Here is a 23132-nt window from a genome sequence, read left to right as displayed (position 1 = left end):
TGAAGTAAATTCTTGTATTTGAAGTAAATTATGCTGGCAACAGTCTTACCTGTGTCCACTCATTTGTTTGTGGATCATAGGATTCCATAGTGTTGAGGTATGTCTGCCCATCATAGCCACCAACGGCATATAATCTGTCACCAAGGAGACAGACTCCAACAGCATCTCTGGGCATACTCAAAGGAGCCACCATGGTCCATGTGTCTGTTTTGGGATCGTATCTAAAATGTAAGGATAATAGGATATAGCATATTCTAATCACATCCAGCTTTTACTATATGAATGGTACTCTTTCAAAAGCACACCATGAGAAAAAGAAACTACGTTTTTTTTCTAGAAGCTCAATCATTTGAGCAGATGTTCAAGAGTTAATATCCACAATGTCTGGCTTTCTAAATTTTAAGGTATATTAAAAATATACCTTGACTGGATGTCCATGTACTCAACAAAAATCTACATAATGATTTCTTCCACAAGGAAGGCAGATATGTAAATAACTACTATCCACTGCAGAATGAGATTCAGTAAAGCAAATATAAGCAAAGTGCTATGGTAATGAAACAGAAGTAATGGTTAAAAATCTGGGAGAATTATGGACTTCTCCACAGTTGAAGTCTGCTGTAAATCAGGTCTGAAGGTGTAGCTAAATTTGCAAGAAAGAAAAGGAGACATTTATGCAAAAGAACTGAAGTGTTAATAAAAATGCATGGCCAACTTTGAGGAAAGCAGGGGTGCAGGGTGCTAAGTTCAGGAATAGATGAAGGAGCAGAGTGCCTGGAAGGGTGTTTTTTGATCAGCTTATGGTTTGTGTGATGAGTAAGGTGTTTTGTGTTTTAATAGGAAAACCTGGGGAAAATAATTACAATGTGACCAGAACTGTGCTTTAGTGGCGTTCTTTGGGATTCCCTTTAAGGGAGAGATTGGTAAATCAAGAGATTGAAGCAGGGGGCACAAGTTATTATTACTGAACTTAAACCAAAAATAATTTAATTTCCAGAAAGTCTGACTACCATGCATTACGTATGGATATTTTGTATTTTGAGTGGCAAAAGCCTGAAGAATACTTCCGTGAATGTACTTTACTGTAGCTAAGAATAATGATTAAACCACTTCTTTGCCTTTAACCTGCACGTTCAAGGTCAGATACAGAAATGAAAAAGCTAGTAAGAGCCCGGCAGAGTAAATATAAAAGAAGACTGGGTGAAAGTTTGTTTTTTTTAACAGATACAATAAATATACTTTTAGTTTGTTTTTCCATTCCAGTCTTGTGTTTCACCAATTGAAACTTTCAACCCACAGACTCCTAAAACAAAGAAACAAACACAAGCAAAAAACAAAAACAAAAAGCTACCTACATGTTTATTGAAAATAAAGAAGGTTGTTACAAAAGAAATGGTTAGGGAGGACCCCAAGGATCGGAAATTTATATTTCTCTGTATTCACGTTATCGAAGATGTTACATGCATTTACACGCCACAGTGGGAGAGGTTGTGACAGCCAAGATAATCTACATGAAATGAGAAATTGTTGAATGCCTGCAAAACCAGGCAAATAAAAATGTAATTTTACATGCTATAGTTAATAAATGTAAAACATCACAAACACAGGCACATATAGACACACACAAACACAATCTATGTCATCAAAACCTTTATTTAAACTTACCATGAAGAAAAGACAAACTTACCATGAACATATAAAATATGAAATCTTTTATATGAAATATAAAAGATTTCTTAAAATAAGGACAAAAGAAAGAAGAGGAGGAGGAGGTAGAGGAGGAGGAGAAGGAAAGAAGATACCTCAAGGAATCAGACAGGAGAATCCAGAGAGTGGAATGTTTTATTGGTAACTGACTGAATTCTCCAACAAATCAATAGCAAAACAAACAAGCAAACCCCCAGTAATAATGAACAGATAATTAGGAAGAAGTAGCTGTTCTAAATGAATTGTGATTAAACATAACAAAAAAAGTAAGTGAATCTTATTTGGATCCCAATTCAAATAGACCAACTTTTAAAGGATGTTTGAGACATTTTGAAAATTTTAATATACCCTGGGCATTAGATTTTAATAAGGAATTACTGAACTTCTTATTAGTTCTGACAATAGCATTGTTGTTATGTTAAAAAAAAAAAAGTCCTGATCATTTTTGGTTGTTTGTTTCTGGGATGAATTCAAAAATATTTTAAGCTAAAATGACATGTTTGAGAATTTCTTTGAAATACTTCAAAAAAAAAAAAAAAAAAAAAGAGAGAGAGAGAGGGGAAATGGAATAAACAAGAATGACACACTGGTGATCGTGGTTGAAGCCGGGTAATGAGTACAGGGAAGTTTACTGTATTGTTTACTTTTTTGTTTGTCAGAAAAGATCTGTAGTAAAAATAACTTTAAAAGTAAGAATGTATAATACACTTTAATTTTCAAGGAAAAGGGAATGTTCTTTACATTTTATTCATTCTTCAGTAAAATCCAGCCTGGCTTTTGTCACAATGACTTCACTTAAATAGCTTTTTCTGAAGTCATACTTTATCCCACATTTAATTGCTATCCAGCTCTATAGAATTTTTTTTCAACTATTGTCTGCAAAGCAGACTTTATCACTTTGCAAAAAGGCAGAAGAACTGAGAAAATAGCCAACACTAGGGCATGGAGCAATAATAAATGAATTTCTGAAGACTTATGAAATTTCAAGTGAAACTCAAATATTGAACAATTCTCAAATATTCATATTCCAGGGAAAAATAAGAAAACACTAGTATGTCCTATATTTAGGTGCACATTTAGAAATAATATCCTACACTTAGAAATAGATACCACTTTTTTATATATATTTTACAAAATTCCTGAAGAGAACTTTAAAAATTTAATGCATTCTAGAAAATCCAGATCTTTGGATTAGATGTGCCTGTCTTCAAATCTAGGTAATATCTTTTTTTTCTTATAATAACAAGCTTTTAATTCATATATGGAAATGGTGAAAATTTAAATTTAAATTTCTATATTGTAATCCAAAAAATGAAACCAAAACAAAACAAAAACAATCCAACTCCTCCCCACCCATATACACACTCTCTCCTGGATACAGAGGAAGTAATTACATAAATACAAAGTTACCTACTAGTGGTTATCCTTGTTTGCAAATTAATGAATCTAAATTGATTTTTCTATATTCAGAACTCAATGGATTCACCTCTCAGCCTGAGGATATACAAAATTGTTACCCCCATAAATGAAATAGACAGCTTTTTTTAACCTAAGGAGAAGATCCACAGATGTATAGCCGTTTTCCAAACAATTATTAACAGTGAACTCAGTCATTGTCAGTTAACATTTTTGATGAAACTTAGTCCTAAACGTTACTTTTTTCTCTGGCTCTTTATTTTTTTTTTTTTAAAGAACAGGGCGCCTGGGTGGCTCAGTCGTTAAGCATCTGCCTTCGGCTCAGGTTATGATCCCAGGGTGCTGGGATCGAGGCCCACAAGGGGCTCCCTGCTCGGCGGGAAGCCTGCTTCTCCCTCTCCCACTCCCCCTGCTTGCGTTCCTGCTCTCGCTCTCTCTCTGTCAAATAAATAAATAAAATCTTAAAAAAAAAAAAAAGAACAAGGCAGCAGGGGCAGTGGAGGGGTTAGAGTAGCTGTCCTTTTGTATTTAGACTGTCCGCTTCCCCTACATCTCACCTTGGCCTTCGTGGTCAGAGTGTGAGCTCTGTATCAGAGACTATTAAAGTTTATAGCCCTTAGACAAGAGAAGCACCAGTATGTAGGGGCTAAAATTGGCTGTAAAATGAAAACTTGCTGAAGGCATATGAGAGTCACAGAATAAAACTTAGTGTCTCATTGAAAATCCCCATTGAAGTTTTCGAGGTACCATTAATTTTTTAAGCCCTGTTTTGTTTTTTTTTTCTATTAAGGATAAAAATTGATCTTAAAATATTTAAAGAGAAGTAGTTTTTAAGTATGCAAGCCTTACTTCAGGAACAAATAGAATTAATACTCATTTTCCTAAATTTGTACAAGCAATATTCAACCAGAAAGCAAATTAAACAATATAGAAGTGATTTGTAGCCAGGTTTGTTTGCCTGTAAAACAAAATAAAGCAAACAAGAAAACAGAGAAATAAGATGAGATCCATGCTGTGAAAATGGATAAACAGCTCTGAAAAGAGAGGCTTTTAGATTTCTGGTAAATGAATTATAGAATCTATGTTTGAATTTTCATAAATTATTTGAATTAAGCAATTAAGAGTGACAATAATGCTGCTCAAAATACATTCTATTTTTCCTGTAAAGAAAATCAACATCTGTCTATCAGGTCTCATGAGATTATGACTTCAGAAATGCTTACATGATGGGAAAGGAAAATAAATTAATTCTAATAAAATTAATTTTAAAAAACTTAATAACTGTAAAAATATTCCTATAAACATCATAGTTCAGATATTTTCATATATATGCATATCTAATGGGTATTTAGGAATAGAATTTCTGGGTCAAAGAGAATGCATATTTTGAAATGTGGTAGATACTGCCCACTGGTACTACAGTCTGGGCCAATCTGCACTCCCACCATGAGTGTAATAAGAGTTTCAGTTGCTCTACATCTTCTCCAACATTTGGTATTAGCTATTTTCATTTTAGCCTTTCTAGTAGGTCCCGGTATGATACTGTGATTTTAATTTTCATTTCTCTGATGCCTAATGACATCAAGCATTTTTCCCAATAGTCATCTTTCCAAGAGTTCTTGTTAAAATCTTCTGCCAAGAAGATTTATTTATTAGATTTATTTATTAGAAACAAGAATTGGAATTGGGCACGTTCTGCATGGAGCACTGGGTGTTATACACAAACAATGAATCATGGAACACTACATCAAAAACTAATGATGTAATGTATGGTGATTAACATAACAAAAACATAAAAAAAAAAGAAACAAAGCCTTGTTGGTTTTGTTTTGCAAATATTTTTCCCACTCTCTGGCATAAATTTTTACTCTTCATGCTATATTTTGAGGAAAGATTTTTTATTTATTTGTTTTTAAAGTAATCTCTACACACAAAATGGGGCTTGAACTCACAACCTCAAGATCAAGAGTCGCATGCTTTGCTAACTAAGCCAGCCAGGCACACCTGAGGAAACGCATTTTAACAGTAATATTTCTCTTTATGTATGACTCTTTCCAGATCCAGTTTAAGTAATCTTTCATATTCCTCTAACTGTGAAGATAGCCCCCTCTTATATTCTAAAAGCTTTGTTTCATATTTACATCTAAAATCCATCTTGAATTGATTTTTTGGTGAGATGAGAGATGAGCTAAAACTAATTTTTTTCCATATGAGATATGCTTTTTTGCCTTTGCCATAAATCAAGATTCCTTATATGTGTGATCCTATTTCTGCAGTCAAATGCTCTACCATGTGTGATCCTATTTCTGAACACAAATCTGTTTTGTCTACTTGTTTGCACTAGGCCAATGCCATAGTGCCTTAAAGTAACTTTACAATTAGTTGTAATATCTACTACTTCAAAGTTTTCTTGGGATTTGGGGCCCTTTTCATTTTTATTTAAATTACAGGATCAACTTTTCAACTTTACATCCACAATCCATACTGGACAAGCATTTACAGTTCAATAAGGATTGCAATGAATCCATAAATCACTTTAGAGTACAATTCATGTTTTTATAATATTTAGTCTTCTCTTCCATGAACATGGCATTCCTCTCCATTTACTTAAAACCTTTTTTTTTATTATGTTATGTTAATCACCATACATTACATCATTAGTTTTTGATGTAGTGTTCCATGATTCATTGTTTCCGTATAACACCCAGTGCTCCATTCAGTACGTGCCCTCTTTAATACCCATCAACAGGCTAACCCATCCCCCCGGCCCCCTCCCCTCTAGAACCCTCAGTTTGTTTCTCAGAGTCCATAGTCTCTCATGGTTCGTCTCCCCCTCTGATTTCCGCCCCTCTTCACTTTTCCCTTCCTGCTGTATTCTTTTTTTTTTTTTTAAACATATAATGTATTATTTGTTTCAGAGGTACAGGTCTGTGATTCAATAGTCTTACACAATTCACAGCGCTCACCATAGCACATACCCTCCCCAATGTCTATCACCCAGCCACCCCATCCCTCCCACCCCCCACCACTCCAGCAACCCTCAGTTTGTTTCCTGAGATTAAGAATTCCTCATATCAGTGAGATCATATGATACATGTTTTTATCTGATTGACTTATTTAAACTTTTCTCAAAGTTTTATTTTCTATTTAGAGGTAGCACATATATTTTGTGAGATTTATTGCTAGGTGTTTTTTTCAACTTTTTAATGGCAACTTTTATACATTAATTTTGTTATTATTGCTTGCATGTAGAAAATATAATTAATTTCATATATTGACTTACTATATAGCAACCTTATTAATTCACTTTTTAATTCAAATAGTTTCTAATTACACTGTGGTTAGATTATCATTAGATATTTATTATGTAACCTTGAATACTGACAGTTTTATTCATTCCTTTCTAATTATGAATTTTCTTTCCTTTTATTGCTTTATCACTGGGTAGTTATTCTTTTAAAATGTTGAGTAAAAGTGGTATTAGCAGTCACTTTTTTCTCTAGTGAAAATCTCAAAACAATATATTTCAATATTTGACTATGTTTCTATTAATTTCTCTTCCAAGTTTGGTGAGTTTTATTATGGTGTTGGATTTTATCATCTTTGCATTTATTCAGAAGTTTATTTATTTTATAACTATATTGAGTTACATTGATTAGTTGTTCTATACTAAACCAAACTTGTATTTCTGGAATAAACACAAAGTGGTTGAAATACACTATCATTTTCATTATACCTAAGTTTGATTTGCTAATATTTCTTTTGGATATTTGTATCTATGCTCATGAGTTTAGCCACCTCTTTTGTTTCTCCTGTTTTTTCTTGCATAATATGTATAAGGTTTTATTTTTCTATAAATTTATTCATTTTAGCTAAAAGTTCAAATAATGGCATAAATATTCAAATACTCCCTTTTTATAGTCACATGATAGTGATGTCCACTTATATTTCTGATATAGGTAATTTTTATCTTTTTCCTTGACAATCTGGCAACTAGCTTCTAAATTTTATTCCAATTATTTTTAGAGAAACAAATTAGACTTCTTTTTAATCCTATTTCATGTTTGTTTTATATTTAATTAATACATTTCGATCATTATTTCACTTCTATTTTGGTAGGGTTTTTGGTCTAGTTTTTATAACTTGAAATTGAAACTTAAATCTTAGCTTTTCAGCTCTTTTAACTTGTTAAGTACATGTGCTTAAGTCTATAAATTTCTCTTTAAGAATTTCTTTAGAAATGCTGAAACTTAGTACCCCATGTTACATGTCACAGGAGTGTCTTAGTCTCTTGGCGACTTCTGATACATACAGTATTCTCTTAATGTGAGCTTTTCCAATAACTCAAACAGTGTTGCCTAAATTGCTTGGTTCTTTAACGATTTTCATTGTGCAGCATAAACGATGCAGCATAAACAAAGTTTAAGGACGTACATTCCTATTAAGATCTTGATAAGAGTCTAGGAAAATTGGGAAACATCTTTTAATGACAGTATGAATCTGTATCTTTTTTTTTTGTTCTATAGACTTGGCAATGAGACTGGAAATACCAAGTGTAGTGTGAGCATCTGGAAAAACCTTTAGTAAAAGGAGTATTATTTTTAGAAAGGGATTTCTTTAGGTACATCCCACAAAATTTGATATATATTTTCATTTCACTCAGTTCAAGTTATTTTCTAATTGGAGTCACATGTTGTTTCAAAGTATATCACCTAAATTTCAAACAGTTGAACATGGGGCACCTGGCTGGCTCACTTGGTAGAGCAAGCAACTCTTGATCTTGGGGTGGTGAGTCCAAGCCCCACACTGGGCATAGAGCTTACCTTAAAAACAAAAACACAAAACAAACAGCTGAGCATGTAAAAATTTATCTTTTCTGTTATTTATTTCCAGTTTAATTCCATGTTGGCCAGAGAAAATGCCCTATGAGATTTCAAGCTTTTGAAAATTGTTGAGGTTTACTTTATGACCCAGAACACAGTAAGTTTTGGTAAATATTTCATGTATTACTACAATTATTACTTATAAAGGTAATCACTATAGCACTACAATTATTTAGATATTTTTTCAGAAAGTTGTATATAATAAACTAGAATATGGAGAGAAAACTATCTCCATTTGAAACAATTTAATTCTAGGAATTCTCATAGAAGCAAGTCAGTTTAATAAAACATACATATAAGGAAATCAATCATTTTCCCAATAACTTACTTCACTCATGGACTCAGTTTTTGCACCACCACAGATCTGAATGGCTCATCTGCTTCCAGGGGCATAGCCATAGAGTCCCTAGAAATTATTAATCTTTATTGTGATCCACAGGCCCTGGTGGCTTTTGGTGCTCCTGTTTCCACCTCCCAAGGGGCCCACAATGGCAGCGCCTTCTAACAAAGGGAGGTGGGTACAGTGCACACCTGCAGGACTGGCTCCCCTAAAGGCAGAGAAGGGAGTCAGATTACATGACCCCATTAACTGCCCCAAAGAAAAGGGTAAAAGGAGATGAGCATTTTATATTATTTGCCAAGTGATTTACTAAACAGATTGAAGAGTTAACTGATAACAAGTAAAGTTGTAAGATGAGGATAAAATGTGTGTATGTGTTTGTGTGTGTATGCATATATATATGTATATACATACATGAATTCAGGATGGAAAATTACTTTTAAAATGTAAAAGTACCTTAAATTGTGCTCATTGTTACTTTGGTGGCCCCTAATAAACCACACTTCTTAGTGTCATACCTTTGAGTAGTACACTCTCACCTTGCTGTGACCAACATTGGCCTGTGTGACTTTAACAAGTATGATGCAAGCAGAGGCCTGACGATTCATTGTATTGGATATTTACCCTCTTGAGCCCCCTTCTTTTGGACTCCCTTGTCTTGGAATTCCAGCCACCATATGGTGGAAAGTCCAGCCCAAGAGGAACTATGGTTCTCTGGTTGAAGCATCAACTGAACTCTCAGATGAGAGGCAGCCCTAATTCCTGGCTCTGCCAGAGAAGGATTGTGAACATTAAAGCCTTGTTGAGGTCCAGATGATGGTAGCGTCAGCCAGTATCGTGTGGAGGAGAAAGGTAGCCCAAACTGAACCCAGTCAACACATAATCATGAAAGATTTCAATCATAAAAGAAACAATTATAAAGTTATTTTAAGCCACTAAGATTTTAGAATTGTTAGAAATAATCAAAACAATAACAAATATTTTCATGAAGTGTATATCTGCCTTAAAAGAAATATAAAAATATCTGCATTTAAAGAAAATACTGAAAAATATTTATAAATGTGTATTAACCATACGACATACATATGGTTAGTAGCAACTATATCTAAAGTTTATAAAACTAAAAGAACTGTTTGAGTATTGTTGATCCAACCCTGTGGGCAAAAAAAAAAAGAAACGAAAGGAAAGCCACAAGTCCTGGTAGAATTTAAGATCAGAAGCCACAATCCATCAGACCATGTACGTTAATCCATCCATTGATATATATAGACGGTGTATTTAAGCATTCGTTGTATGCTCTACTCCTGACACATAGAGCCTGAATGTACAGTTGAAGAAAGGAACAAAGAAATAGACTGATTTTTTTTTCTGTAATTTAACCTTTACTAGTAAATATATCTTAAAACATTGAAAAAGAGGGCGCCTGGGTGGCTTAGTTGGTTAAGTGACTGCCTTCGGCTCAGGTCATGATCCTGGAGTCCCGGGATGGAGTCCCGCATCGGGCTCCCTGCTCAGCTGGGAGTCTGCTTCTCCCTCTCCTGCTCCCCACTCTCGTGAGCACGCTCTCTCTCTCTCTCATTCTCTCTCTCAAATATAAAATCTTAAAAAAAAAAAAAACATTGAAAAAGAATCAAATGTAGACATCAATTTACATAAATGAATTTTAATGAGTTACTGATATAATTGCTTTTCTTTTATGATTTTTTCTCCTGATTTTCTATGTCCTCAACAAACTACTTTTAAATTAAAAAAGTGAAAACTTCATGGGATGCCTGGGTGGCTTAGTCGGTTAAGCATCCAACTCTTGATTTTGGCTCAGGTCCTGATCTCAAGGTCTTGGGATCGAGCCCAGTGTCAGGCTACAAGCTCTCCAGGGAGTCTGCTTGAGATTCTTTCCCTCTCCCTCTGTCTGTCCCTCCCCTGATTGTGTGTGTGTGTGTATATGCACTCTCTCACTGTCTCTCAGATAAATAAATCTTTAGGGGAAAAAAAAAGAAGAAAAGAAAACTTCAGAATGGTTTAACTATCAGGCTGCAACCATCCAAGACAGGATTTCTTAGTTCAAATTCAGTCTCAACATGCAAATTATTCTCTGATCGGTATAGATTCCTCTCACTGGATCTTCCACACGTTGTGTAAGGACATGTTCCCTGTTTTGATTTAGTTGCAGCAGTCCCATTAGTTAGGGTCACAAGACAGGTGAAATGGTTTTGAGTCAACTATCAATTTCAACCCCATGACAGAGGGGGAAAAGTCAGCGCAACGTAGGGGAAAAAAATCATTCTCAATATTGTTTGTGTGTTTGTGACTCTCACATTATGTGCTTAATTTTTACTTTTAAGATAGATTTTTTAAACATATCTATTGATATTCTCCCAATCTTCCTTGGTACTTCTCTTAAATATATAATGGGCACAGAAACATTGGGAAAGAAGATGGGGTAACTAGATTTCTGCTCCCCTTTCCAATATCCCTTGTGTATATATACAAAAATGTTTTAAAAAGTTAATTTGATTTCAATTTAATTTAACTTCTCTATGAAAGTATGTGAAAAATCCTATTTTGACTTAGATCATATTTATTGCATCCTCTCTTCAAGGTTGAGGAGAGGAGAAACAAATTGCTGACAGAACCAGGGAAAGCAAGGCTAAGCCACACAGCTCTTTGATTCCTCAGATGTAGTTTCCTCAGCAGAGCTTCAAAAATTATTTAAATTATTGTCAATCAATAGAACATGGAGCATACCCAGGAGATCTGAATGCTAGTTAAAACTCACTTTTAAAAATAAATACTTTTTAACAGTTCAGAACTAAGGAGCAATCGATTATATAATCACTTTCTCTACTAATATAACAGAAAACTATTATCAGCCGTGTGAGTCCAAATTGTGTATTAAATAGCCTCTCACAACATGAAAATGAATTTTGCAGTTTGACAACCAGGGTTGATATCCTTCCATCTATACGGGACATAATGTTTCATCTGTTCATGTGCATCTACCTTTCCACAGAATTATTGTTCTTCTTCCTGCAAAGCATGCAGATGAATAACCATGATGCCATCCTGCCAGGTAGTAGTACAAGGACAGCAGATTTTTCTGTTATCCCGTCTCTAGCTGACCACTTCAAAGATGGCACTCGCCTCATAAGCCACTGAGGCAAATATCTAATCACACATCTAATTTAGTTTAGCTCTGGTGTTAGTTAATAGTTGTTGCATCCATTTGTAAAGCAGGGCCCCTACACACAGAGGCTGTCAGGATTTCCATCTTTTGTATATGTGTCTAAAAGAAATTTGAACATAATTTGTCATCAAAAAAATAGCAAAGATTCTATGTGCCCAATAAGAGAAAAATAACATTAACAGCAAACTACTTAGTCTTTTCATGCTACACTCATTTGGGGGCTTACTGCTCACAGTAAGATCTTAGGAGGAAGAAGAAAGTGTCTTACTAAAAAGTTCAAAAGCCCCTATCTAACATTTTAACTTTAAACAGTTCAAGTAATTACGGTCTTGTAGAAAATTTAGGATCTCACATATATCAAAATATGAGTTAAGGTATTAATATGCTATATAAGGCCTAGGATAAGGCCATAATTTAAATAAAAGTCTCTTCTTGATCATCTGTTTTCACTATTTAGAACTGCTACAACTCTTGGGTTATTCTAAACCAAAAAGATGAACTAAGAAGAGAAATGAAAGAACCCAAAATTCTATTCTTATGTATTAATCTTTATGGTAACTTTAAAAAATTGTTTAGTGAAATAAATAATGTATTTATCCCTGTATGTCTGACAGCAAATCTTAACTTTTATTAATTTTTATCAAGATCTAAAGATGATAAAAATTTTGAGCCATATCTTGACAGAAAAATTAGATATTCTTATATTAGGTGACTTTTTCTGATATGACCAGTGTGTGGATTTTGGTAAACTTTGAACAAAAGTTTTATATTTAAGTAAGATATAAAAAATTTTACAAATGCTTATTTGTTAATAGTGTTTGGATTAGATATCAAGATATAATTTTCAATTAATATCTGAAAAGTTGCTTAATATTTTAGGCCCTATCAAAAATTTTGCCTACCCAATAAATGCCTAAAATATATGTATGTAAAGCATTATTACTCAGTCTATAATGATGGAAATGGGCATTCAAAGGGAAATAGAAAAATAAACAAAAATTTATGTCTTTCGAACCAGAGAGGGAGATAAACCGTAAGAGACTGACTCTTAATCTCAGGAAACAAACTGAGGGTTGCTGGAGTGGAGGGGAGTAGAAGGGATGGGGTGACTGGGTGATGGACATTAGAGAGGATATGTGCTATGGTGAGAGCTGTGAATTGTGTAAGACTGATGAATCACAGATCTGTACCCCTGAAACAAATAATACATTATATGTTAATCAAATCAAATCAAATCTGTCTTTCCATCAGTCCATTCATCCATCCATTCTTCTATCCTTTCATGCATCCCTATCTTTCTTTCTATCTATTAATCTATTTAACTCCCTATGTACAGTGTATTTCCAGATGCCTTCCCTTGTGAGAAATTTGAGGCCTGTTTTTCTACCTGATATCATTAAATGCTTGGTGAAGATTTACTTTGTGCCAAGAATTGTGCCAAGTGGAAGAGTATAAGAGTGAACAAGCTAATCTAGATCATCACCAGCACATGAATCCTAGCTATGTTGAAAAATTTTAAATAATTTTTCATCATAATATTGATAATTGTTACAAAGGAAAACTCCATTGTGCTTTCAGGTCAAATCTGCATTATGAAAAGATCTCTCTGGCTGCTATATGGAGAGTAAATTAGAGGAAACAAGAGTGGATATTACAAAAGCATATTTAGAAGGCTCCTATTATCTTGATATCCCTCTCCTGCAGGCCTTTTTACTGGGATACAAATTTGAGGGCAAAGGTGGTCCTAATCTATTATTAGCCAGCAGTGGTACTGATGCCTTTGAGCACATTTTCTGATCCATTGCCCGGTTTTCTGTTTTTTTGTGATCTTAAAGTTCTAATTATTTATCTGTCTCTTTCTTCTAATAAGTTTTAAGCTCGGGTTAGCACAGTGAAAAATATATGCAAAACAGTATTTGTAGAATAAGTAAAATAGATAAATGTGCTTTGTCTAATGGATTGCACCTTCTGGACACTGATTTTGTTCACTAAGATGCTCTTATTAGAGTGAGGCTTGGCTGCAAATCTACTATTCACTATTCCATCAACTATTCTAAACTTCCTATTCTTGCTTAGTCCTTGCCATCGTTCCTGCTCTGATTTGAGGGGCCAGTATTCTTTGTGTTCAAGACAGCCTGAGCCTTTACAACTTGTGATGTCTTACATAACTGTACTTTAACAGCACTATTATATAATACCTTTATGTTTCCATAAGAAATCATTGTCATACAAAATTTGTTCTATACATCTGTAATACATAGCATTGTACACTACTTCTTATTATTCCCAATGGTTTGTTTTCCTATGGTTATATACTAAAAAACAGTCTTTATGTTATATGTGTAAAATAATTCTACAGAGTATTATTATGTACTTTGATTTATTGACGATTTACATGTGAAATTGTCAATATAGAATATATGTTATAGAAACCTCACAAATGCTATTAATCTGACACATAATATGAGCTGGGATAAGAATCATGATAATGCTGCATGCTTCTGCATTACTTAAGCTGCTCATACCCACTGTACTCCTATAACTTAAAATAGCTACGCTCATTTAAGTCTAATTTTAGACTGAATAATTTATGCCTCTGTTCACCAACAACATTGTAATACATTATACAGTAATGTTAGAAGAGAATAAATGAAATATTTCATTAGGAATGTTTATATAAGATATATAGGAAAGTATATATAGGAGCCACATCATGTTAATCTTTCTTGCTATTTTTCCCAAGAATTTAGCAGAGGAAAATGTGAATGAGCTGTTGGTCTATAAGCAGTATTTTTTTAAATAAATGATTTCATGTTTGTATATATAAAAGCATACATCTATTTATTTGGACTCTGACCACTGTCCACATTATAACACCTGTAAATCCTAATTTCACTGGACAAGAGAATGTTGAAGTGAAACTGTATTGAGCGTAATGCTTTCCTCTGTGTATAGATACCCATATATCTACAGTTCATTTCACCCAGTAGCAATAACATTAAACATGTTTTATTCAAGAAGTGGTTTAAGTTTGAACAGAGAACAGAGTCTGTTTACTAAAAGCTATGTCTTGCCAATGGCCTTATTTTCAGTAAAAATCATCTCCTATCCTTAGAACAATATAAAAGATAGAGCACCTTTCTGCCACTGACTACGCCACTTGCAAGCATGAATATAATGGATGTGGTTTCTTAATGTTAAGAGGAAAATTTTTATGGTCATCACTGCAATCCACCAAATATCTCTTGTTCTTATCCCACGTAGAAGTTCTCCCACACTCATGAAATTTTCTGTGGCCATATGACTGGTTTATCAAAGTATGAAGAAAAGAGAATTATATTACTAGCATGCAGAATCTTTAGGAATCAGTGAACAGTGTATACATTTCCCATTTGACACCAGCAGCGCTTATATTGTAGCTTATACGCCATTCTTATATGCATAGCTTATATGCAATGCTATCATGGATCTGTTATGGACATGTAGTGTTAGTAAGAAAAAAATTATGGTATTAAGTCACAGAGAATTTTGAAGTTATTCATTACAGTAGAATTACTTATCCTATCCCAGTTGATAAAACAGTTGACCTCAGTATTCCCTAGTCCTACTTCCCCATATATCAGCATATATCCTTCAGTAATAAGAAGTATCATCTTCGGGTTCACTAACTCTGATCCTTACTGCACACAATATAATAGTTCTAAGTGAGGTACAGCCCTTAAAGAGAATTTAGCTATAACCATGCCAGGAAGTGTTTGGGTTGTTGGACCAAACCTGAAGCCAAGGTGGCTTTCTACTCCAGACCTTTGTGCACTTGGCCATTTTTAGGAAGAATTAAAAGAGGACCAGGATTATAGAAAATAGACTTCTAATAAGTCTGTCTTCCATTAAGAAAGGTATGACACAAAACAAAGTCCATAATTTGCCTTTGAGAGTTTGAAGGGGGTAGTAGAACAAGATAGGATGAATAGAACAATAAAATATCCAATTTTTAAAAAGAAAATTAACAAACATTCATAAATAGATTACTTAAAGCTTTTTTAAAGGATCTTTTAAAATATCACTTCAAATTCTTGTGAAAAAAATTATAGGGCTTTAAATATTAGTAGAAGAAAGAAAGGAAAAAAGGAAGGAAAGAGGGAAGGAAATAGGAAAGAGGGGAGGAGGGAGAAAGGAAGGAAAAAAATATAAGAAAGAATGAAAGTAAGGCCAGAAATAAACCCATGATTATATGGTCAGTTAATCTTTGACAAAAGAGGCAAGAATATGCATTGGGAAAAGGACAGTGTCTTCCACAAACGGTGTTGAGAAAACCAGACAGCTACATGCAAAAGAATGAAACTGGACCACTTTCTTACACCAGACACAAAAATAAACTCAAAATGGATTAAGGACCTAAATGTGAGACCTAGAACCATAAAAATCCTAGAAGAGAACATGGGCAGTGATTTCTCTGACATTGATTTTAGCGACATTTTACTAGTTATGTCTCCTAGGGCAAGGGAAACAAAAGCAAAGATAAACTATTGGGACTACATCAAAATAAAAAGCTTCTGCACAGCAAAGGAAACCATCAAAACTAAAAGACCTACTGAATGGGAGAAAATGTTTGGAAATTACATATCTGATAAAGGGTTAGTATCCAAAATATATAAAGACCTTAAAATACTCAACACACACACACACAAAATCCAATTAAAAAATGGGCAGAAGACATGAACAGACATTTCTCCAAAGACAACCTACAGATGGACAACAGACATGAAAGGATGTTCAACATTACTCATCCTCGGGGAAATGTAAATCAAAGCCACAATGGGATATCACCTTCACACCTGTCAGAATGGCTAAAATCAAACACAAGAAACAATAAGTGTTGGCGAAGATGTGGAAAAAAACAGAACTACCATATGATCCAGTAATCACACTAGTGGGTATTTACCCAAATAATACAAAAACACTAATTCGGAAGGATGTATGCATCCCTATGTTTATTGTAGCATTATTTACAATAGCCAAATTATGCAAGCAGCCCAAGTGTCCATTGATAGACAAATGAATAAAGACGATATGGTGTATATATATACACAATGGAATATTATTCGGCCATAAAAAGAATGAAATTTTGCCATTTGCAGCAACATGGATGGAGCTAGAGAGTATAATGCTAAGCGAAATAAGCCAGAGAACAGTACCATACGACTTCACTCATATGTGGAATTTAAGAAACAAAGGGGGAAAAAGAGGCAAATGAAAAAAAAAAAAACTCAACTATAGAGAACAAATAGATAGTTATCAAGGGAAACGGGTGAAATAAGAGAAGAGGATTAAGAGTACACTTATCCTGGGGCACCTGGGTGGCTCAGTTAGTTAAGTGGCCCACTCTTGATTTTGGCTCAAGTTATCATCTCATGGTTGTGAAATCTAGCCCTGTGTCAGGCTCCACGCTGGGAGTGGAGCCTGCTTAGATTCTCTCTGTCCCTCTGTCCCTCTCCCCTCCCCTTATCTAAAAGAAAAAAAAAAGACTATACTTTTTTGTAAAGATTTTTATTTATTATTTATTTGGCGGGGGGCAAGAGAGCACAAACAGAGGGAGCAGCAGCGGCACAGGGAGTGGGAGAGAGAGAAGCAGGCTGCCCGCTGAGCAGGGAGCCTGATGCGGGGCTTGATCCCAGGACCCTGGGATCATGACCAGAGCCGAATGCAAACGCTTAACAGACTGAGCCACAATGGTGCCCCAAGAGTACACTTTTCTTGATGAGCACTGAGTAATATATAGAATTGTTGAATCACTATATCGTATACCTGAAACTAATATAACACTGCCTGTTAACTATGTTGAAATTAAAATTAAAAAAAAAAAAAAAGAATGAAAGGGTTGTGCATGTGTATATGGGGGGGGTGGATAAAGAGACAGAGATTTAAAAAGCAGAATTTACCCTTCCTAAATTATGCAGTTTTTATAATCACCTGAATTAGGCATCAGTATAATTTACATTATTTCTCTCATTATAACTGTGACTTTGGATCTTACCTTTCTACATAATCTAGTAACCGGGAACAGTGATTTGAAGCAGGAGCATCATGACCTCCTACTGCATAGAGAAAACCATCACACGTGGCCACTCCAACACCCCCTCTCCGCTTACACATTGGAGCACACACGTTCCACTTATTTGTATGAGGATCATAATATTCCATTGAACTCAAACAGGAACTTCCATCACGACCTCCGACTGAATATAATCTAAAAACACAATCAGAAAAACAGGATTTAATACTACAGTCTGAATGACAAAACGTAGAAAAGAAGTCCTTTAAAAATAAATTTTCTATCACCATATGAGTCTCACATGTGTTTTAATAAGATTAGATGTTGTGGATTTTTGCTTTACCGGTAGACATTATGATTAATATATCGGTAAATAGAAACTGAAAAGTATAGTATTAAGTTGAAGTAAATGCATAGAAAGACTTTATTATTTAGTATATAAAATCATGCCGGTCTTAGATTTGCAAATGCATGCTCTAATATAATGTAGTAACTCTAAAATATGATGTTTAAACTGATTTCATCCTAGAGACATTTTTTTTTAAAAAAGCTGTTTATGTTTCTTTTAACGCCTGGCGTGATAAAATGTTTCTGACCGCCCAAGTGTGCTCTTTATGGTTGTAATGCCTCTTTGCCTGGTTAACTCACAGTTGTCTGCCAGATCTCAGTCTTCAGTAGGTTGAAATTAACTGAGAGGAACATTGTAAAGGACAAGTATTGGACAGTTTAACTTGCAGAAGCACCCAGAAATGAAACCAAGAAGTTTTTATCATCCTAAACACTTCATGAAATCTGAGCTTCGTTTATTTCTGTGAAGATCTAACTTAAAAGAAGTATGCTATAATCATGAGGTATTATTAAAATGTAAATATTTTTTGCAGAAATTTTACTTATTGAGTAAGTATCTTCGCACAAGGCATCTTGCACAGTCCCTGGTACATAATTTATATGTAAGAAAAGCATCCTCTCTTTTTTCCTGTCATTTAAAGGGAATTTTTGACTTCAAGTTTCTCTTTTATTTATACATATTACGCTGATAAAGTACAGTGTTGATTTATCTGAACCCAGCATTGCTAATAGAGTATGTATCACATACTTTCTTTTTCTGAAATTATTTAAAATGCTAACATACAAATATATAGCTAGATGGATATAGAAACTAATGATAATTAAGCATATTGCTTACATTTTAGAAGTTAAATATTGAGGCTATTAGTATAGCCTTTTATTTGGAAATTAAATATTCCTGCAAAGTTCACAAGTTACAACATCAATGACTTCTTTAATATAATTATGTATATTACAAACCACTACTCATTACATCTCTTTCTTCTGTGTGAACACTCCATTAATAAAATCCAGTAACAGGGATTCTACAAAAAAAGAAATTTATATAATGCCTTGATAAAAATGACATAATATTTGACAATCCCTTTTGTAACATAAATGTTTGATGTATGGTAGCTATTATTTTATGAATTACTTATGAAAGTCTAGGCTGTGTTATCAGTGGGTTCTTTCATTTGGTACATATCCCTATATAGTACTATATAGTCTACAGAGGAACAATGAAATTGCTGTAATTTTAATATATTGATTAATATTAACGCAAAATTATTTGACAAGAGTAAATTCACTGAATTTTTCCTCAAAAACGAGCTTTGAAAAATAAATGAGAAAATTTTAATTTGTGTAAAAGTTAATAGTGTCCTTTTGGACTGCTTTCTGAATCCACTGTTAAAACTACTAGATGTATTTTAATACTTGAAAGATTTTGAAAATTACATACTTTACAAATATATGCTATCAGCTAACATTCTCTCTAACCCACTTATTTTGAAACATAAATTTGCTAAGTGACTAAGAATTAAAATGGAAAAATAAATAACGATTACTATAATTATTGTTAAAGTTCTAAAAATAACCAAGGGATAGAAACGATATACTCTCGAGCAGTTAGAATAAATGCTAGAATGTATGCATATAACCTCGTGGACAATTATCTTCTCAGATCTCCCTTCATAAACTATTTAATCATAAGTTAGGTTGATTCCCTGCTTTGCTTCGCTACAGTGACAAATTAGATGTTGAGATTCTGAAGAGCAGAGAAGAATCTGATGCTAGACGTAAATGCACTGACAAGATAGGAGGTGGCAGCTGACAGTTTCACGGCAAGAAAGGAAACTGACATTTTAACTTGGAGTTGAAAGAGGAGTGGAAATTTGTAAGATGAAGAAATAGGAGAAAAGCTTTACATACAGGGAAAACATTACGCATAAAGACAAGGGGCAAAAAGGTCACAGCAGGTGATAAAGAGTGGCAGGTATGTCACACTGATGGAAGGGGGTTTGTGGAAGAGGGGAAAGGAGAGATGCAGCTGGTAGATGACAAAAGGAGGCTGAGAATGTAGGCCTTGATGCCATGCTGCAGAGCTGGGCTTTCACTCTGAGACAATGAGGAAAAGACAGAGAAATAACATTCATAGGAATCATCAGGTTCATAGTTCAGTGTGCTGTGAATCAATCATACGAGATCAGAAAGATCCCTGATTTAAGCAAGCTCTTCTGAATTTTGCTGAGAAGGGCAAGAATCGGAGTCTTCCCTACTACTTTCCCTAACTGGTGTGTTTATTCAGCACACAGATAAATTTTGCCTAAAGTTTAGTGACCCGGTCTCAGTGTTTTGAGACCTACTTGTCAGGTGTCCATCTAAATGAGTGTCACATGTTTCATATTCTAGAAAATAAAATATAGCTGTTTAAGGAAACAAATCCTATACTAGTTAGGACATGGGTTCAAATGTGTTTAAAGGGGCTGGCATGAGACCCAGGCTGTTTTCCACTTTAAAGCATATCATCTGTAGAGTATGACCCTTTGTCAAGAATTGTGAGGAATCTAAATTTTTTTTACTACTTGAAATCTAAGAAATTAGTGCATCATAGTTTTGTAGATGCTGGAAAAAGACACAAGACTCCTAGGTCAGAGAACAATTGCTACAATTCACAGCAAACTAAACACCATGAGCTTCAAGTTCACATTGGTTCTTGTTGTCCACCCTCCACCCCAAGGCCCAATAGGGGGGTAGAGACTCAAGTAAATATTGCACATGCAGTGGACCTTGGCCTTTCTCACATCTGAGGAACATTAAGTTGAGGAAATGCTAGTTCTTTAAAGAAACCTGCCAACAAACCCACCCAAGTTTTGCTCTGAAGGGAGACGTTATCTTTATTATTCTGGTCAAAGAACAAATCTGTTCTGTGCCCCCAAAGAAAGACACCATCTCTATCTTCCTTGCTGTTTGATTTACAAATATCCTTGCAGGCAGTATGAAAAGTTGGCAGTACTTCTTGCTTGGGAATTGTACATAAATGCTAAAATCCCATTGCAGAATTCTCTGCAAACACCCTTGTGCTGAAGGCCCAAGGTAACCCTAGCTACACAACCACAGTTCAAACAGCAGGACAAAGGAAAAGTGGAAGGAGTACACCCCCTCCCTTTAAGAATCTTTTTTTTTTTTTTTTTAGATTCCACAAATTAATAAACAAAAGGCAGAATCAAACCTAAAATACAGAGAACAAACTAAGGGTTGCCAGAAGGAAAGGGGGTGGGGGCAAAATTGGTGAAGGGGAATGGGACACACAGGCTTCCAGTTATGGAACAAGTCATGAGAATAAAAGGTACAGCATAGGAAATATAGTCAATGATACTGTAATAGCATTGTAAGGTGACAGCTATACTTGCAGTGAGCATAAGAAAACATGTAGAGAAATTAAATAATTACCTTCTATGCTGGAAACTAATGTAACATTGTATATCAACTATACTCCAATAATATTAAATAATTCATCTTTTAAAAAGTTGCATATCTCACTTCTGATATACCATTGACCAAACTTAGTCAATGTCAATAAGTAATTGATAAGGTACTACAATACGTTGTTTTTATTTTAGATGGCCATATGCTTAGTTAAGAGTGGGTATTTATATTTCATAGACAAAGGAGTGAATAAGTATTAGGAGACAATTAGAAGTTTCTGACACAGAACTAGATCTTTTCTAACCCTGTGTGCCATTGTGCATTCTACCCTAGATACCTTTTTCCTACATAGGCTAGGTACCTCTCATTCATCTCTCAACCAATTCAAGTGTATCTCTACTAGAAAGTCTTTTCTGATCCCATTTTGTCTTTTTTCCTAGAAAATTAACATTGTTTATAATCTGTATTCTAGGTAAGTTATTTAATATTTGTCATACTTTATCAATAGTGCATACTCTGGGATGGCTGTAACCAAACTCAAGCCCATCTGCCCGATGCAGTAGCAAAGACCATCACTGAAACATGGAGTATGCAGCAAGGGAAGGGTTTATTCTAAAGGCAACCAAATGAGAAGACAAGAAGGCAAACCTCAAGTCCACCCTTCTGAAGAAGTAGAGTAAGGGAAATTTAAAGGCAAATGAAAAAGATCTGGTTAAAAACTGCAGCTGAGAGTTGTACCATTAACTTTTTGTTTACTAGTTTTAATCCCCACTGTCTTTTGATCATTCCTCATTCTTGAGGGAATTGGGATGATGGCCACATTATATACTTCCTGCTGAAATGGAAGGAAGATTGGGGTTAGAGGAATGGGACATTTAGTTCAAGGTTGAAACTTAACATTCTGTATCACCAAAATTTTTGTACTTTTGTTATCACTATATTTTATCTAAGGCCTTAGGGGAGATTTGTTGTAACCAAGTAGCTTGTTGTACTTATTGATTTCTTCAGACCAGTTCTCCTAAATAGTAGTTTCAGGTCCATCAGAGGCTTGCTAGTCCAAGCAAGGTTCTTTTCAATGTTCTCCTTGCTGACTGCATATAGGGAACCTGTGAATTCTTCTCATTTGAATGTGATGAATCCGTGGCTTAATTCCCTGTAGTTTCACTGAAGAATGGGCAGTCAATAGTACCTCATTAGGTCCTGTCCAACAAGGTTGGAGCTGGTATTCTGGGTGCTCGCTCCTTCAGGTCTTTAATAACCCCAAGTCTCCAGGATTTGGGAGATATAAGGGCACATCTATGGGTACATCATCTTGCTGTATTGAATGCACTTGATAGTATCCAATTTCCTAATGTAAGCCCCATCAGGGACTCCTAAGTCATGAACGAGTGTAGAAAGAGCCTTCCATATAACATTTCATAGGGGCTTAATCCAAGCCTACTTCTAGGGGCTACTCTTACCCAAGAAGCATTTCCCAAGTTCAGTCGGTTTCTTGGCATATCTTTGCCAGAAGTTCATTTTTTTTTCCAGTTGGGTAGAGTCTCCAGAAAATGTGTAATTTCCATTGAATGCCCAAGGCATTGGGCACTGCTTGTGTGATTTTTGCCACCAATGCTGCTCCACTGTTGCTCTGAATTGTTAGCAGCAATCCAGTCCTAGGAATGATTTTGCTTAAAACTGTTTTGACAACTTTGGGGGCCTTTTCTAAGGTCATGGAAAGGCTTCAGACCAGGGGTCTACAAATATTAGCAAATACTAAAAACCACCTGTTGTTTATGGCATCATGATAAAATC

The 23132-nt window shown here is 34.7% G+C and overlaps 1 protein-coding gene across 2 annotated transcripts in view; it reads right to left on the bottom strand.

Moving 5' to 3' along the window:
- Nucleotides 1-23132, bottom strand: part of KLHL1 (kelch like family member 1) — a 359488-nt gene that overhangs the window by 7224 nt on the left and 329132 nt on the right. The window contains exons 9-10 of one of the 2 annotated variants that reach the window (XM_036121357.2): nucleotides 17565-17777; nucleotides 50-221 (exon numbers count right to left, since the gene is read on the bottom strand). In XM_036121357.2, the coding sequence (XP_035977250.1) occupies nucleotides 50-221; nucleotides 17565-17777 (385 nt within the window). The remainder of the gene's footprint in view (nucleotides 1-49; nucleotides 222-17564; nucleotides 17778-23132) is intronic. The other variant, XM_036121358.2, reaches the window with a different exon arrangement.

The sequence above is a fragment of the Halichoerus grypus genome, chromosome 4, assembly GCF_964656455.1.
Source record: "Halichoerus grypus chromosome 4, mHalGry1.hap1.1, whole genome shotgun sequence".
NCBI classification, from domain to species: Eukaryota; Metazoa; Chordata; class Mammalia; order Carnivora; family Phocidae; genus Halichoerus; species Halichoerus grypus.
This window is presented reverse-complemented; position numbering and strand designations above follow the sequence as displayed.